Below are 18,636 nucleotides of genomic sequence, written 5' to 3'. Positions count from 1 at the left end.
GCCGCTGATTATAGAGTCTACTGCTGAAATATACTCGCTGTTTGTATACCTTGGGTGGAAGCGTAGCCGCTCTTTATAAAACCTACTGTGGAAGCATAGCCGCTGTTTGTAAAACCTATTACTGAAGTATAGCTGCTGTTTGTAAAACCTACTACTGAGGTATAGCCGCTGTTTGTAAAACCTACTGTGGAAGCATAGCTGCTGTTTGTAAAACCTACTGTGGAAGCATAGCTGCTGTTTGTAAAACCTACTACTGAGGTATAGCCACTGTTTGTAAAACCTATTACTGAGGTAGGCTATGTGCACACTGAGGAAAAGGCGAGGAATTCAGCTTGAAATTCAGCTTGAAATTCAGCTTGAAATTCAGCTTGAAATTCCTCCTGTAAAATATGTACAGAGCAAAGTCCCATTGTGTTCAATAGGTTTGCTGCTCTGTTGTTCACACTGCAGAATTTCCAAGCAGAATTTTCTGCTGTAGATCTGCTAGAGGAATCCTATAGAAGTCAATGGGGGGCTTAAATTCTGCTTGAATTCTGCCTGAAAACTTTCTGCTTCAATTCCTCGACAATTCCTCAGTGTGCACATAGCCGTATAGCCGCTGTTTGTAAAACCTACTGTGGAAGCATAGCCACTGTTTGTAAAACCTACTGCTGAAGCATAGCCGCTGTTTGTAAACCCTACTACTGAGGTATAGCCGCTGTTTGTAAAACCTGCTACTGAGGTATAGCCACTGTTTGTAATACCTATTACTGAGGTATAGCCACTGTTTGTAAAACCTACTGTGGAAGCATAGCCACTGTTTGTAAAACCTACTGCTGAAGCATAGCCGCTGTTTGTAAACCCTACTACTGAGGTATAGCCGCTGTTTGTAAAACCTGCTACTGAGGTATAGGCACTGTTTGTAAAACCTACTACTGAGGTATAGCCGCTGTTTGTAAAACCTACTGCTGAGGTATAGCCGTTGTTTGTAAAACCTATTAATGAAGTATAGCCGCTGTTTGTAAAACTTACTACTGAAGTATAGCCACTGTTTGTAAAGCCTACTACTGAAGCATAGCCGCTGATTGTAAAACCTACTACTGAAGTATAGCCGCTGTGTGTAAAACCTACTGTGGAAGCATAACCGCTGTTTGTAAAACCTACTACTGAAGTATAGCCACTGTAAAACCTATTGTGGAAGCGTAGCCGCTGTTTGTAAAACCTACTGCCGAAGTATAGCTGCTGTTTGTAAAACCTACCGCTGAGGTATAGCCGCTGTTTGTAAAACCTACCGCTGAGGTATAGCCACTGTTTATAAAACCTACCGCTGAGGTATAGCCGCTGTTTGGAGGGTCGGGCACCATTGGTGGGAAGTGTTTTTTTTTTTTGAATGGTGAAAATTATAGCTTGGAACGCTAGGGGAATAAATGAGAAATTAAAGAAGTATGCTGTTCTTAGAGAACTAGCCAGACACCTACCTGCTATTATTTGTATTTTAGAGTCGCATTTGGAAAAAGAGAGAGTTAATGTGCTACTGCGGCGTTGGTGTTCTGAGCAATATCACTCTGTATTTACATCTCATTCCAGAGGAGTTAGTGTGCTAGTCCATCATAGTATTAAGTTTACCCCTAAAAAGGTTGAAATAGATGAGGGAGGAAGGTATGTTTTTATGGTGGGAGAAGTGGATAGTAGTCCGATTCTAATGGCATTTGTTTATATACCACCCTCTTTTTCGATGGAAGTAGTGTTAAAATTTTTTGGGTTCTCAGCAAAATTCGATGACTATCCAATCCTTATGATAGGCGACTTCAACTGTGTGATTGATGAGGCGAGGGATAGAAAGAGAGAGGAGCATAGGGTACAGTCGCAGGGTAAAACTCCCTTGGCGAAGGTATTAGAAGAAACAGGTTGGATAGATGTGTGGCGACATTTGAATCCTGAACTCTCCGAATTTACTTGTTATAATGCAACACATAAGGTCTTTTTAAGATTGGATCTGGTCATAGCTAACGATAAAGCCCTGTGTAGAATTAGAGAAATTAAACATGAACCACGTAGCCTTTCAGACCACAGCCCAATAAAAATAGAGATTGATATAGGGAAGGATGAGAAGTTAGTGAGAAAGAGCTTTAGATGTAACCCTCATTGGTTAAGGCTAATTGAAACTAAGCAGAATATGGTGAAAGAAATGGAAGTATTTTTTGAAGAAAATAAGGGGTCAGCTGAATGTAGATATATAGGGGATGCCTCAAAGGCATACCTTAGAGGTTTATTAACAAGGGATGTGGCTAGAGCAAGAAGGAAGTTTCAAGAGCAAGAGGAAGCCTTGAGAAGAGAGGTGAGGGGGACAGAGAAGAGATACCTGGAGTTACAAACAACAGAGAGAAAGAAAGAATGGAGCACAGCAGTGGAGGCCCTTAAGGAATACAGTCAGATTAAGGTATTGAACCAGAGTAGGTTTAGAGGGGCACAGTGGTAATCTCAGGGGGGAAGACCAGGTAGACTTTTGGCTAATTTAGTTAAATGGAAAGGCTCGCGTAGGGTAATATCTGAGATCAGGGCAGAAAATGGAGAGGTGGTTAGAGAGACAAAAAAAAATACTGGAGGTGTTTGCTAGCTTTTATGAGAATCTATATGACACTAAATTAGATCGGGAGAAATGTGATTTTGACATATATTTGCAGAGCCTGGAGCTCCTTAGACTGCTGGATACACAAAGTGAGTGGTTAGATCGCCCAATAGAGAGAGAGGAGTTGCTGAATACTTTTAAAGGTATGCCTAAGGAGAAGACACCAGGGCCAGACGGACTGCCATCAGAAGTATATAACATGTTAGGTCAGGTGTTGGTGGGACAGCTTCAAGAAGTAATGATAGATTCACATATGAAGGGATATTTGCCAGACTCAATGTATGAAGCAGAAATTGTGTTGATTCCTAAGGAGGGGAAAGACCTGAGGGACCCAGAATCATTTAGACCTATTTCTTTGATTAATTTAGATATGAAGTTGTTGTCCAAAGTGCTAGCAAATAGGTTGGCTAAAGTGATGCAGACTTTGATTGGTAAAGATCAGTGTGGGTTAATTTTGGGTCGATCAACCCATGATAATGTAAGACGAGTACAGGCTAACATTCTGGTAAAGAGGATGGGGATTGCCTCGGTTGTTTTTAAGGCCGGCTCTGCTCTTCTTTAACCCCTTAACGTCAAGGGGCGTATAGGTATCTGGTATGGGCAACAACTGTACACACTTTGTCACGCCAATACAATGAGCAGTGAAATAAGTTCTATGCGAGATGCACTACAACTCGCATAGAACTACTGAGCACTTCTTAGGGGTGTGTATGCAACACCTAATGCCCCCTTTCTGCCAGCAGCCGGTCACCACAGTGTGCTGGTTAAATCGCGGTAGCAGCACTGCAACTCCCAGCCAGCAGTCTCTAGTAATAGTATTAACCCCTTAACGACAAAGGGCGTATAGGTACGCCCTATTGCCGGTAAGGGCGTTCAGAGCGGGGCCGCACGGCGACCCCACTCTGAACCGCGGCGGTCCCGGGTGCCGCTTGTAGCCCGGGACCGTAGGTATTAGCGGGCACGGTCCGATCGCCGTGCCCGCTAATACAGTAATCAGATGCAGCTGTCAAACATGACAGCTGCATCCGATTACTGGATCCAGCGTCTCCCTGGTGTCTAGTGGCGGAGATCGCTCCTCCGGGATGTTATCCCGGAGGAGCGATCTCCGTTTCTGAAGCCGGCCGGGGACTGCTCCAAGATGGCGCCGTCCCCGGCTCGGCACTCGTTTACTTCCGGCTGCGGCAGCCAAAAGCAAACGAGTGCCGATCTCATGGATCTCTGCAGCATATCTATGCTGCAGAGATCTCAATGAGAGATCAAAGTGTATATACTAGAAGTCCCCCAGGGGGGCTTCTAGTATATGTGTAAAAAATAAATAAATAGTGTTGTTGTCAATAAAAAGCCCCCTTCCCTAATAAAAGTCTGAATCACCCCCCTTTTCCCAGGTTATAAATAAAAGTAAACAAATAAATAAATAAACAAACATGTTTGCTATCGCCGCGTGCGTAATCGCCCGTTTGAATTTTTTACAGGCCATCCGATACAATATAAGTTATACATGTTATATATCGTTTTAATCGTAACGACTTGAGGAACGTGCATAACAAGTCAATTTTACCCCAGGGCGAATGGCGTAAAAACACATTTCCCCCAAATAAACAAAATGCGTTTTTTTTTTCAATTTCACCACACTTTGAATTTTTTTCTGGTTTCGCAGTGTACTTTATGCAAAAATTCAGCCTGTCATTGCAAAGGACAATTAGTGACGCAAAAAATAAGGGCTCATGTGGGTTTCTAGGTGGAAAAATGCAAGTGCTATGGCCTTTGATGCACAAGGAAGAAAAAACGAAAACGCAAAAATCAAAATTGACTCTGTCCTTAAGGGGTTAAGTCTCAGTAACAAAATGTTTTTTTTAACTTAGTATTCTTTACTATTATTATTATTTAAGTTTTAATTATTATTTTATTTCACTTATTTATTTATTTTTATAACACCTGTGGTGTGGAGGGATGATTTGGAATGGAAGCTCACGGGGGGACCATAATTTATCATAATAAATGGTGGATGAGGCCCTTCTGGGAGCTTAGTTGAGTGTATGGAGCACGGGTGGTCTACCTGAGTGGGCTTTCCTGTGCTCCAGGAAGGAATGGTTGGTGGGAAGGGCTCTGCTGGGCAGAACGGCTCCAGAGATGGGGCGGTTTGGCCAAAGAGGGCACCCTGAATAAATGGAATTGCCAGGTGGATAAAGATCAGAAGTATATCTCTGTAATCTTGTAATTTCGTTTTTTTTTTGTTTTGTTTTCTTTCCCTTTTGTTTGTTTGTGTTTTTTTTTTTCCCTCTCCTCTTTTTCTTTCCCCTTTTTTGAGGGGTGAAATGTATGCAAGGGGAGCAGAACTCTGCTAAGGGACAACCGAGTCTGCTGGCTAAGTGTTGACTTTATAATTTTTCTATTAAGTTAGTTTGTTGTGCTCTCCCGGTGGTGTCTGGATTCTGTGGTTAGTATAGTGGTAAGATATAGTGATGGTATTAGTAAACTGGGATATATTGATGGTAAGGGGAAGATTTTAGATAGTACCTGGTAAAGGGATGGATTGAGCCCCCTGGTGAAATCCCCTCCGGACCATAATGCTGTTTGGTTATGTTTTATAATGGATGGTAATGAACTAGACCGGGTATATTTGGCAAATGGAGATTGTATGGGGTAGGATGTGGATAATTGAGGTTTTAACATGATTTTGTACTATGGAAAATTAATAAAGAGAAGAAAAAAATAAAAATAAAATCCATATACAGTGGTGCCTTGGATTACGAGCATAATTCGTTCCAGCACTGTGCTTGTAATCCCAATCCACTCTTAAACCAAAGCAAATTTTCCCATAAGAAATCATTGAAATGCAGACAATTGTTTCCACCCCCCCAAAATAATGGTTTTATATTCTGAATAACATGTAAAACAGGTTAATATGTCATATTAAAAGTTACTGTACAGTATAACAAACAGCATGTGGAGTATATTGTACAGTAAGGTCATAAATCTGAAAAACAGCCGCAGTTTGTAGACAGAGGATGGAACTGCAGATCCCCATAATGCAGTAGTACAACAGGCTAGAATAGAGAAGCAGGGCTGCTGTCAGAGATCTGTGTGGTCACATGACAGCAATGGGAAAGGGGTGTGTGTTCAGCATGGACCAATCAGGACTGACATAGACTGTAGGGAGCATGAAGGAATGAGCAGGATATATGTGGGCACATACATGCAGCACTCTCTGTTCGGGGAGAGAGGGGTTACAGTTATGGAGAGATTACCTCCACAGTCCGCTTCCCTGATACAAGCCCCAGCCTGAAGTGGATCTGCTATGATTTGGAAGGTGAGGGAGACTTCCTGGGTCAGAGTACAGTGCTGTAGACCCCACTATGCAAACCATGCCCCTCCCCCACTCGCGCTCTCACCTAGCACAGGGAGCTCTTAAACCAAAGCAATGCTCTTTAAACCAAGTCACAATTTTGAAAAACTGTGAGCTCTTTAACCAAAACGCTCTTAAACCAAGTTACTCTTAAACCAAGATACCACTGTACTTTATTACATATAATGACATAATTTATAATTACAAAAATATAATAAATACTGAGTAATTAATAATGGAAAACACTGAAAGGGAGAAAGAGACAATAAAGTTCAAAATATAAATCCAGTTCGCATTATAAGGCCACGTTCACATTCAGTAAAACAGTGGCCGCTGAGTGACACAGCCTTGTCACCCAGCGTCCGCTGTCTGTGAGGTTCACCCCTGCTGGTACTGCAGCATCGGCCGGGTGAACATCACTTTTTTTAATTGGAATGCAGGCACATTCAGGAGTGCCTGCTCTCCAATTATCTATAGCAGACAATGTAAAGTATGTCTGGAGCCATACTTAACATCGTCTGCACAGTCTATTCCGTGTGACTACTATTCACTGAATAGCAGCTGCACAAAATAGACATGTCAGTTTTCTGTGCAGCCTCATGGAACCCCATGCGAATCCTATACACTCAGAAATTCCATAGAAAGTAATGTTACTTCAACCTTTCAATAAATAGCGGTCGGTTGTCGGCAACCGTTATTTACTAAAAAATAGAGATGAGCGAATATGATTAGATCGAGATGTTGCGGTATTCGAAAGATTCGAATTCAATCGAGTAGTGTGGCGAATACCCTCCCATTGCAGTTGGCCCTCTTTTAATCCAGTCACCATGCAGGGAGGCCGTGAGGGACCCTGGGAGTACGCACACAGCGCGAAAATGGCATCTACCCTCATTGAATGGCTGAACCACATGACCTTGAATATTAAATACTTGGCTCCCGCCTCTCGACTGCAGATGCGCTTTCAACCTAGCCAGGGGAAGATCTTGCAGCAGAGAGAGATAGGTTTTAGTAGCGTTTTGGTTAGGCAGACTTACTACAGAACCCAAAAGTCCTTTTCAGGGCTAAGATCCAGCGAAAAAGTCATTTCTGAATCCAAAGCACTTCTCAGTGCTGAGAAATAGATAATAACAGCAGCAGCTGTATTCATGCCAGTATCCTGTGTGTACAAGTGACTTATAGTGCCCCTGGTTTAGCCCACTAATGGCACATTATACATACTGTTCCAGTAGCCCAGTAAAAGGCACGTCATACATACTGTTCCAGTAGCCCAGTAAAAGGCACGTAATACATATTGCTCCAGTAGGCCACTAAGGGCACCTGATATATACTGTTCCAGTAGCCCAGAAAAAGGCACGTCATACATACTGTTCCAGTAACATTCGTACAGCATGACGCGTGATACTCGCGAATAACATGGCACTCTACAGACACACATTGGAATCATGTATGTAACGCTACACAAGAAATACGAAGGAAATGTGTGAACATTGTCGTAAACGTTCACAAACCGCTCGCAAATATTTTTTCTTCACAACTGTGGAGAGTGGCATTATACTGCGATTTTGGGGTGTTGGGTGCACCCAGGCATGCCCACCCCTAAGGTCCCAGTGGCATTCCAGAGGTGTTGGCATCGTTTAGGAAGGTTTCATGGGGGACTTGGTGACCTCCAAGTGGTCGAATTTGGATTTCTAAGTGCCGCAAATTTTTTTCCATTCCATTTTTATAATGGGATTGAATATTCGTTCGAATAGTCGAATCTCGGTGACTACTTGATTCAAATGCTCGAAAGTCGAATATTTCACTACTCACTCATCTCTCTAGCAAAGTCCACAATACATATCCCTCCCATTATATATAAAACTTATTCCACAGAATGAGCAGACTCGTACTAATGCATGTGTCTGCTACACCCCCACTAACTCACCCGACGCATGTTTAGTGTCTATGCTTTGCTCGACACACTGCAGTTGACTGAAGAGGACTCAGCCAATGGGATGGGTATTTGGATGTTAAGCACAGTACTAGGGGCATCATGGAGGGGTTTAACGACTACCAACTAGGGGCATCCTTTTGGAGAGGGCGATAACTACAACACTAAAAGCATTCTGGGGGAGGGTGTTAAGTACATGCGGCAACTATTTCTTTGGGGGTTTAACTACATACTAGGGGGAAACAGGGGGGGGGGGTCTAAGATAATGTATTTAGTTGGAGGTTTGGTTTATCTACTGAGGGCATCTACTTTATGGGGTGGGGGGTAACTACCTACTGGGGGCACATTGAGCTTGTTGTCCCATGGATAGGGGATAACAAGCAGATTGTTTGGACCCCCACCAATCCCTGGGCAGCCACGCTAAGTGCTCCACTCATTACAGGGCAAATGTGTCCCTGTTCTCGGGATTGGTGGGGGTCCTGGTAGTCTGACTACCAGTGATCAACTTTGTATTAAATTCAGATAAGAATATTAATCTACTTAATTGTTGGTGATGGTGGTTTGGTTAATGTGCATCTGTCTTTATCCCTCCTCACCCAATCTGTTTGCGTTCGCACCTGTCACTGTAAAGTTCGGGTAACAATGCATGCAACCACACCAGGTGAGCTCTGTGCACGACTGCTATTGAATCAGAATAGAACTTGTTAACAGAAATGACCCAGAGTGATCATATTCATAGTTGCCCAAACTTCCAGCGGCCTGAGCGACTGCATGCGGATCAGGAAAGGGAACTTAATTACAAGTATGATTGCAACTCTCTTACTTTGCAGGTCATGGGGTGCAAAACTTTGCCTTGCACCGGGTGCTGCAAATCCACACTATGCCACCGTACCCTTGTACACTGTATGTGTACTGTAGAAAAGTTACTTTTCAGATTCATACTTTGTATTGGTCCCAATTGGTACTCGAGCTTGGATAGGCCAATATAAATACCCAGACCTTCCCCAAAATGACTCTGTTTAAATAAATCTACCTTGGAGTAACTGCCAAGCAATCTTGGTTTGCATCTTGGATTTGTTGAAAAACATCAATGCATTCCCCAGTTAACCTACGAGTAATTAAACTTTATTAAATGTCCACACTTTTTTAACTCATCCACTGAAAATACTCAATTTTTTTAATTCAATGAAATTTTTATTTATTTATCATTTTTGGAGTTTAGATAAATTACACTTTTTATTTCCCTCTCCAACATTTGGTCCCTAGTGGGAAATTATCAGTATGTCACTAGTGCTCTCAAGTGACAGCACCAATTACTATTCATTGACAGAAAGTACTGGGTGGTCCATAGCCAAGAAACATCTCCTACTGCCCAAAGCCACCTGGAATAGTGACCTACAATATGAGCAGGGGTTGTCCAAAGTTGAATACAAAACATATGTACAGTGTAAATTATTAATTAATGCTTCTGATTTTTTTCCTCAGCTACTATGGACTGACGGTTTGGTTTCCAGACATGATTAAACATCTTCAGAACATCGACTATGCCTCACGCACCAAATATTTCTCCAACGAGAGAGTGATCAGCTTCAATTTCAACTTTACTCTTGAAAACCAAGTCCACAAAAATGGCGAATACCAAAATGACAAGTAAGAGGATACAATATTCCTGTCATATATGGACTATATGTATGTCTCAATTGTTGGCAGTTAATCTAGTGTGTGCTATGGATCTGCAGCATTGATGCAAAGATCCAAAAGGAGCACATAAGATGCTACAGGGTCATAAGTATCAGTCAATTCAAATGTGCATAAGGTTTTTGTAGTCTCAGACAACGCATTTCAGAGAGATGAGCGTAGCAGTCGGAAAAATCGTTTAATGAGCTTTAAGAATTTTAAGATTAACGAATTAAATCTATACAAATTTCATTAAAACGGCCAAAACTACAGTAGCTACAATACTGGGACTATTTCAGAACGGTGAATTAGTTAAACCATGTTGTTGTAGCAGTGTCAAAAATCGGAAAATGACAATTTAACCCCTTAGTGACCACCATGCTGCCTTTTCACGGCGGTCACTAATGGGCTTTATTCCGATGTATACACCTTTTAACGGCGTACGCATCGGAACGAATAGCCGCCCGGCGGCTGCAGAGCGGGTGATCAGCGGTCAGTGTGACCGCTGACACCCTCCTGTAATTGCCCAGAGCGGAGGATTCTCCGTGACAGCGGCATCTAACGGGTCCTGGTGAATCCCGGACGGCGCCGTGGGTCACTTACGTGATCGCAATGTCCCGCGGCGCCGTCCGGTCCTCCGATGTCTCCATGGTGATCCCGGGGTCCTAATGAAGGTCCCCGGGGTCACCATGGAGATGCCTCATGCTGACAGGGGTGGCCGTGGCTATTGCCTGTCAGCATGAGGCATGATACAATACATTGCAGTACATCAGGTACTGCAATGTATTGTATCAGTGATCTAAGTATTTTACACTAGTGTACAGTAATGTACACTAGTGTAAAAGTAAAAAAAAGTGAAAAAAAATGTGCACCAAACACAACACAGCCCCCCCAGCCCCCCACCATAATAAAGATGCATTACATTCCCTATACCCAATAAAACGTGACATAAAAGTGATCAAAAACACAAATCCTATACATATTTGGTATCGTTACATCCGTAACGACCCAATCTATAAAACTATATCAATTATATAGCACGACACACGCTGTAAAAAAATAAAATAAAAATAGTACCAGAATAGCTGTATTTTATCAATCCACTTTAGAAAATACATCATAAAAGAGATCAAAAAGTCATATACATATAAAACTTGGTATCAATAGAAACTACAGATCTTCCCGCAAAAAATAAGCCCAAAACCAGCTCTTTCGCGCAAAAGATAAGAACGCTATGGATCTTGCAATGCGCCGACAGTTTTTGTGGGTTTTTGCTAGGAAGATAGTTTCTATTGCGCCAAAGTGATAATAGTTTAAAAAAACCTATACAAATGTGGTATCGCCGTAACCGTAGTGACCCAGAGAATACATGTATTATGTTATTAGTGACCGCCGATACGGATTTTTATGGCGATCACTAATGGACTCTATTCTGCTGCCATCAGCTCTTTATGGCGATGGTGCAGAATAGTGCAGCGGCGTTGGTAATGCCCGCAGCCCCCTCCTCTCAGCTACCGGAGGTCGCTGATGGGTTGGGGCAGAGTGTGGGGTCAGTCTCGGCAAGTCCTCTCACCAGCGATCGCCGTTATTATCAGTATAACGGCGGCCACCGGTAACAGACATTGCCAGTGCAGCTGAACGCTTTCATCTCTTCTCACCGTGAATCCACAGTAAGAGGAGATGAGAACATGTCCCCCCCTGTGTCCAGAATTAACCCTAGTGACCTGGTCACTGACCCTTCCCTCCCAGGGCGGCCATCTGATCCAAGATGGCCGCCGCCATCTCTGTGAACAGACTGTTCACAGTGATGGATTCCTAAAAATGATCAAAGCTTCATTCTCTTCACCACCGGAGGTGGCAAAGAGCATGGGGCAATTATCGGTGACCACCTGGTGTGGTCCCAGTACAAGTGATCAGCGGTATATACTATATACCACTGATCGCTTGTTCCAAATGGTGCCGGCACTTTTTTACGCCTGTCACCAAAGTCAAGTGCCCTGGATAACTCGTAACCACCCTGGATTACTTGTAACCACCCCGGATTACCCGTAACCACCCCAGATTACCCGTAACCACCCCAGATTACCCGTAACCACCCCAGATTGCCTGTAACCACCCCAGATTGCCTGTAATCTCTCCAGATTGTCCGTAATCTTCCCAGATTGCCCGTATCCACCCCAGATTGCCCGTAATCTCCCTAGATTGCCTATAACCATCCCAGACAGCCTATAACCATCCCAGACAGCACATAACCACCCCAGAAAGCCCATAACCACCCCAGACAGCGCATAACCACCCCAGATTGCCCGTCACAGCCTAGATTGCCCGTCATGACCCCAGATTGCCCGTCACTACCCCAGATTGCCCGTCACTACCCCAGATTGCCCGTAATCTCCCTAGATTGCCCGTAATCTCCCCTGATTGCCCGTATCCCCCCCCAGATAGCCTATAACCATTCCAGACAGCCCGTAACCACCGCAGATTGCCCGTCACAGCCTAGATTGCCCGTCACGACCCCAGATTGCCCGTCACGACCCCAGATTGCCCGTCACTACCCCAGATTGCCCGTCACTACCCCAGATTGCTCGTCACTACCCCAGATTGCCCGTAATCTCCCTAGATTGCCCGTAATCTCCCCTGATTGCCCGTATCCCCCCCAGATAGCCTATAACCATTCCAGACAGCCCGTAACCACCCCAGATTGCCCGTAACCACCCCAGATTGCCACAGACTGCCTGTTACTACCCCAAATTGCCTGTAACCACCCCAGATTGCTCGCAACCACCCCAGATTGCCCGTCACCACCCCAGATTGCCCGTCACCAGCCCAGATTGCCCGTCACCACCCCAGATTGCCCGTCACCACCCCAGATTGCCCGTCACCACCCCAGATTGCCCGTCACCACCCCAGATTGCCCGTTGCAACCCCAGATAGCCAGTGAACACCCCCAGATTGCCCATCACCACCCCAGATAGCCAGTAAACACCCCAAGATTGCCCATAACCCCCCATATAGCCAGTAATTATCCCAAGATTGCCCATAACCACCCCATACAGCCAGTAAACACCCCCAGATTGCCCGTAACCTCCCCAGATTGACCGTAACCACCCTAGATTGGCACAGACTGCTCGTAACCACCCCAGATTGCCCATAACCCCACCATATTGCCTGTTGCCACCTCAGATTGCCCGTTGCAACCCCAGATAGCCAGTGAACACCCCCAGATTGCCCATCACCACCCCAGATAGCCAGTAAACACCCCAAGATTGCCCATAGCCCCCCCATATAGCCAGTAAATATCCCAAGATTGCCCCAAACCACCCTATACAGCCAGTAAACACCCCCAGATTGACCGTAACCACCCTAGATTGGCACAGACTGCTCGTAACCACCCCAGATTGCCCATAACCACCCCAGATTGCCCGTAACCACCCCAGATTGACCGTAACCAAAGTCAAGTGCCCTGGATTACTCGTAACCACCCTGGATTACTTGTAACCACCCCGGATTACTTGTAACTACCCCAGATTACCTGTAACCACCCCAGATTGCCCGTCACCACCCCAGATTGCCTGTAACCACCCTAGATTGCCTGTAATCTCCCCAGATTGTCCGTAATCTCCCCAGATTGCCCGTATCCACCCCAGATTGCCCGTAATCTCCCTAGATTGCCCATAACCATCCCAGACAGCCTATAACCATCCCAGACAGCCCATAACCACCCCAGACAGCCCATAACCACCCCAGATTGCCCGTCACAGCCTAGATTGCCCGTCACGACCCCAGATTGCCCGTCACGACCCCAGATTGCCCGTCACGACCCCAGATTGCCCGTCACTACCCCAGATTGCCCGTCACTACCCCAGATTGCCCGTAATCTCCCTAGATTGCCCGTTATCTCCCCTGATTGCCCGTATCCCCCCCAGATAGCCTATAACCATTCCAGACAGCCCGTAACCACCACAGATTGCCCGTAACCACCCCAGATTGCCACAGACTGCCTGTTACTACCCCAAATTGCCTGTAACCACCCCAGATTGCTCGCAACCACCCCAGATTGCCCGTCACCACCCCAGATTTCCCGTCACCACCCCAGATTGCCCGTTGCAACTCCAGATAGCCAGTGAACACCCCCAGATTGCCCATCACCACCCCAGATAGCCAGTAAACACCCCAAGATTGCCCATAACCCCCCATATAGCCAGTAAATATCCCAGGATTGCCCATAACCACCCCATACAGCCAGTAAACACCCCCAGATTGCCCGTAACCACCCCAGATTGACCGTAACCACCCTAGATTGGCACAGACTGCTCGTAACCACCCCAGATTGCCCATAACCCCACCAGATTGCCTGTTGCCACCTCAGATAGTCAGTAAACACCCCAAGATTGTCCATTACCACCCCAGATAACCAGTAAACACCCACATATTGCCTGTAACTAAAATGACACTCCTTCTATTCTGAGCCCTGCTGTGTGCCCATACAGTGGTTTATGCCCACATATGGGGTACCATTGTACTCAGGAGAACCTCCGTTACAAATTTTGGGGTGCTTTTTCTCCCCTGTTCCTAGTGAAATTGAGAAATTTTAAACTAAACAAACATGTTATTTAATTGGAAAAATTCAATTTTTTTCATTTTTACAGTCTAGTTTTGAATACTTTCCTCCAATACCTGTGAGGTCAAAATGCTCACCACACCCCAAGATGAATTCCTTAAGGGGTGTACTTTCGAAAATGGGGTGACTTTTGAGGGGGGTTCTATTCTGTAGACATTACAGGGGCACTGCAAACGCACCTGGCTCTCAGAAACTTCTTCAGAAAAATCATGCACTGAAAATGCTAATTGGCGCTTCCTTCCTTCTGAGGCCCGCTGTTTGCCCACACAGTGGTTTATACCCATGTATGGGGTACCGTTCTACTCAGGAGAACCTGCGTTACATATATTGTGGTGAGTTTTTACCCCTGTTCCTCGTGAAATTGAGAAATTTCAAACTAAACAAACATGTTATTGGAAAAATTCTATTTTTTCATTTTTACTGTCTTCTTTTGAATACTTTCCTCTAATACCTTTGGGGTCAAAATGGTCACCACATCCCAAGATGCATTTTTTGAGGGGTTCACTTTTCAAAATGGGGTGACTTTTGGAGGGGGGTTATTCTGCTGACACTACAGGGGCACTGCAAACGCACCTGGCGCTCAGAAACTTCTTCAGCAAAATCTGAACTGGAAATGCTAATTGACGCTCCATCACTTCTGAGCCCCGCTGTTTGCCCACACAGTGGTTTATGCCCACATATGGGGTACCGTTCTACTCAGGAGAACCTGCGTTACATATATTGTGGTGAGTTTTCTCCCCTGTTCCTCGTGAAATTGAGAAATTTCAAACTAAACAAACATGTTATTGGAAAAATTCTATTTTTTCATTTTTACTGTCTTCTTTTGAATACTTTCCTCTAATACCTTTGGGGTCAAAATGGTCACCACATCCCAAGATGCATTTTTTGAGGGGTGCACTTTTCAAAATGGTGTGACTTTTGGAGGGGGGTTATTCTGCTGACACTACAGGGGCACTGCAAACGCACCTGGCGCTCAGAAACTTCTTCAGCAAAATCTGAACTGGAAATGCTAATTGGCGCTCCATCACTTCTGAGCCCTGCTGTGTTCCCACACAGTGGTTTATGCCCACATATGGGGTACCGTTCTACTCAGGAGAACCTGCGTTACATATATTGTGGTGAGTTTTCTCCCCTGTTCCTCGTGAAATTGAGAAATTTCAAACTAAACAAACATTATTGGAAAAATTCTGCTGGCACTACAGGGGCTCTGCAAACGCACCTGGCGCTCAGAAACTTCTTCAGCAAAATCTGAACTGGAAATGCTAATAGGCGCTCCTTCCCTTCTGAGCCACGCTGTGTGCCCATACAGTGGTTTACGCCCACATATGGGGTACCATTGTACTCAGGAGAACCTGCGTCACAAAATTTGGGTGGGCTCACTTGCCTCCTCACTCACTTTTAATGGTTCTCTGTGTGCTCAATGCTATGCAGTGTCTGGCCTAATTTTTGGGAGGCTCACTAGCTTCCTCACTCACTTTTAATGGTTCTCTGTGTGCTCACTGCCATGCTATGTGTGGCCTAATTTTTGGGAGGTTTACTTGCTTCCTCACTTACTTTTAATAGTTCTCCTCACTGCCATGCTCTGACGTCACACTACGTCTGCGGAGGAGCAGGACTGGTTGCCGAGGGCCCGCCGATTGTGCCCCTGCCAACCAGCCAACTGTGTAATTTTTGTTTTTTTGGTCTACCCGTGGCCGGGGCCTCACCACCCCCGGTCGAGAGGCATCAGGTGTACCTTGATGGTGACTGACAGCTGGCCTAGCCAGTTAGCTGTCAGCACCCTGGTTCGTGTGTAACTAGCAGTGAGCTTGGTTGCGTGTGACAAGGGTCGGAACCTGGTGGCGGCTCTGCAACTCTGCAGCCTCACACATGTACCATGCCTGGCCCACGTCTTCAACCTAATGTTGCTGCGGTTCCTTAAAACTTACCCCAATGTGGCTGACTTGCTCAAAAGGTGTACCGCATCTGTGCGCATTTCCGCAAGTCAACCAGTTAAAATAACCCCAACTGCTACAGTCCAATTCAAAGTCAAATTCAATCTCAAAATAACGGTGGGGGAGAAGTGGGGAGTCACATGATGCAGGGAATGTTACCCTAACTGCTACAGTCAAATTCATACTCAAATTCAATTTACCTTCCTTGTCTTGTCCATTTCGAACCATATTATCTGTGGATGTCATCTTATCTTACGGGTGTCCTCTGCCATTCTTTCACCAGTATCTTCGACCTTTTTTCGATGTTGTAGCCGTTTTTAAGGCAGGATTGACCAGAACAGTAATGGACATCCATGTTGACTACTGGTGTGCCTGCCCTTGCCTCCATGTTGGCTACTGCTGGGCCTTAACTGACATCCATGTTGACTACTGGTGTGCCTGCCCTTGCCTTAATGTTGGCTACTGCTTGGCCTTAACTAGCATCCATGTTGACTACTGGTGTGCCTGCCCTTGCCTCCATGTTGGCTACTGATTGGCCTTAACTGGCATCCATGTTGACCACTGGTGTGCCTGCCCTGGCCTCCATGTTGGCTACTGCTTGGCCTTAACTGGCATCCATGTAGACTACTGCTGGGCCTTTACTGGCATCCATGTTGACTACTGCTGTGCCTGCCCTTGCCTCCATGTTGGCTACTGCTGGGCCTTAACTGGCATCCATGTTGACTACTGGTGTGCCTGCCCTTGTCTCCATGTTGGCCACTGCTTGGCCTTAACTGGCATCCATGTTGACTACTGGTGTGCCTGCCCTTGCCTCCATGTTGGCTACTGCTTGGCCTTAACTGGCATCCATGTTGACCACTGGTGTGCCTGCCCTGGCCTCCATGTTGGCTACTGCTTGGCCTTAACTGGCATCCATGTAGACTACTGCTGGGCCTTTACTGGCATCCATGTTGACTACTGCTGTGCCTGCCCTTGCCTCCATGTTGGCTACTGCTAGGCCTTTACTGGCATCCATGTTGACTACTGGTGTGCCTGCCCTTGTCTCCATGTTGGCCACTGCTTGACCTTAACTGGCATCCATGTTGACTACTGGTGGGCCTGCCCTTGCCTCCATGTTGGCAACTGCTTGGCTTTAACTGGCATCCATGTTGGCTACTGCTGGGCCTTAACTGGCATCCATGTTGACTACTGCTGGGCCTTTACTGGCATCCATGTTGACTACTGCTGACTACTGTGGTGCCTGCCCTTGCCTCCATGTTGGCTACTGCTGGGCCTTAACGGGCATCCATGTTGACTACTGCTGACTACTGGCGTGCCTTCCCTTGCCTCTATGTTCGCTACAGCTGATCCTGCCTGGCCTTCATGTTAACTACTGTTGCTCCTGCCTGGCCTCCATGTTGATTACTTTTACTCCTGCCTGGCCTCCATGTTGGTTACTGTTGCTCCTGCCTGGCCTCCATGTTGGCTACTGCTGATCCCGGGAGTTCTCTGTGTGCTCAATGCCATGCAGTGTTTGGCCTAATTTTGGGGAGGCTCACTTGCTTTCTCACTCACTTTTAATGGTTCTCTGTGTGCTCACTGCCATGCTAGGTCTGGTATAATTTTTGGAAGGCTGACTGGCTACCGCTTCTATCTTGTTCACTCTGTCCTCACCGCTATGCTGTGTCAGGCTGAATTTTTGGGTGGTTCATGATATGCTACCTCTGTTTTAATGGTTCCCTGTGTTCTCACTGCCATGCTGTGTCAGGCTGAGTTTTTGGGTGGTTCCTATGCCTACCTCTGTTTTAACCAGGATGTTGCACAGAATTAGGCATAATGGTGCCATTAGGCAGCGTCAGAGGCATGCATACATGCTGCCTTTGCTGTTTCCTGTCCATTTCCGTTGTGTTTCCATCAATTCCTGAGGTTGACAGGTTTTCACTCGACCTTCTCTCTACCGAATTTGAGTCTCCTGCTCGAGTCTCCCATTGACTTCAATGGGATTCGTCACTCGAAACGAGCACTCGAGTATTGGGAAATACTCGCCTCGAGTAAGGATCACCCAAGCATTTTAGTATTCGCTCATCACTAAAAGTTACACATATTGTCTCTTAAAAGACATATGTAAGAAATTTACAAGTAAAAATTAGTAGCCACTCTAAAGATTGATCTAACTGAAAGTACACAATAGTGATGTCACAGATAGCACCGATCATGTGACTTGCATGAAACCAGCATGTGGCAATGAAATAAAATATATATATACCATAAGGATCTTCCGATCAGAGATTACAAAGCTGAAATTAGTAGGCAACAGTATCAAAGGGAGGATTATCTTTTGAAAAATCGTTAGATCTTTCATAATTGATTGATAATCATTTTTTGTAATAACAGACGATTAAACGACCAACAAGAAATTGTTGGTCACTTGATAGAACTTGGACCTATTTTTATCACTGATCATTTGCAAATCGTTTGCACGTCGTTCAGTGTTTTAAAATGTCGTTCAGTATGTCGGATGTCGTTTAGCAAGACAGCAAG

At 45.4% G+C, this 18,636-nt stretch overlaps 1 protein-coding gene across 4 annotated transcripts in view; it reads left to right on the top strand.

Moving 5' to 3' along the window:
* The window catches only part of SV2A (synaptic vesicle glycoprotein 2A), a 620,870-nt gene that overhangs the window by 393,325 nt on the left and 208,909 nt on the right, over nucleotides 1–18,636 (top strand). For all 4 annotated transcript variants that reach the window (XM_069950896.1, XM_069950897.1, XM_069950898.1 and 1 more), the window contains one exon: nucleotides 9,370–9,534. In XM_069950896.1, coding sequence (XP_069806997.1) covers nucleotides 9,370–9,534 — 165 coding nt within the window. The remainder of the gene's footprint in view (nucleotides 1–9,369; nucleotides 9,535–18,636) is intronic.

The sequence above is a fragment of the Dendropsophus ebraccatus genome, chromosome 13 (genome assembly GCF_027789765.1).
Source record: "Dendropsophus ebraccatus isolate aDenEbr1 chromosome 13, aDenEbr1.pat, whole genome shotgun sequence".
Classification (NCBI taxonomy): Eukaryota; Metazoa; Chordata; class Amphibia; order Anura; family Hylidae; genus Dendropsophus; species Dendropsophus ebraccatus.
Note: the sequence above shows the minus strand (reverse complement) of the source record. Positions and strands in the feature narration are given on the sequence as shown.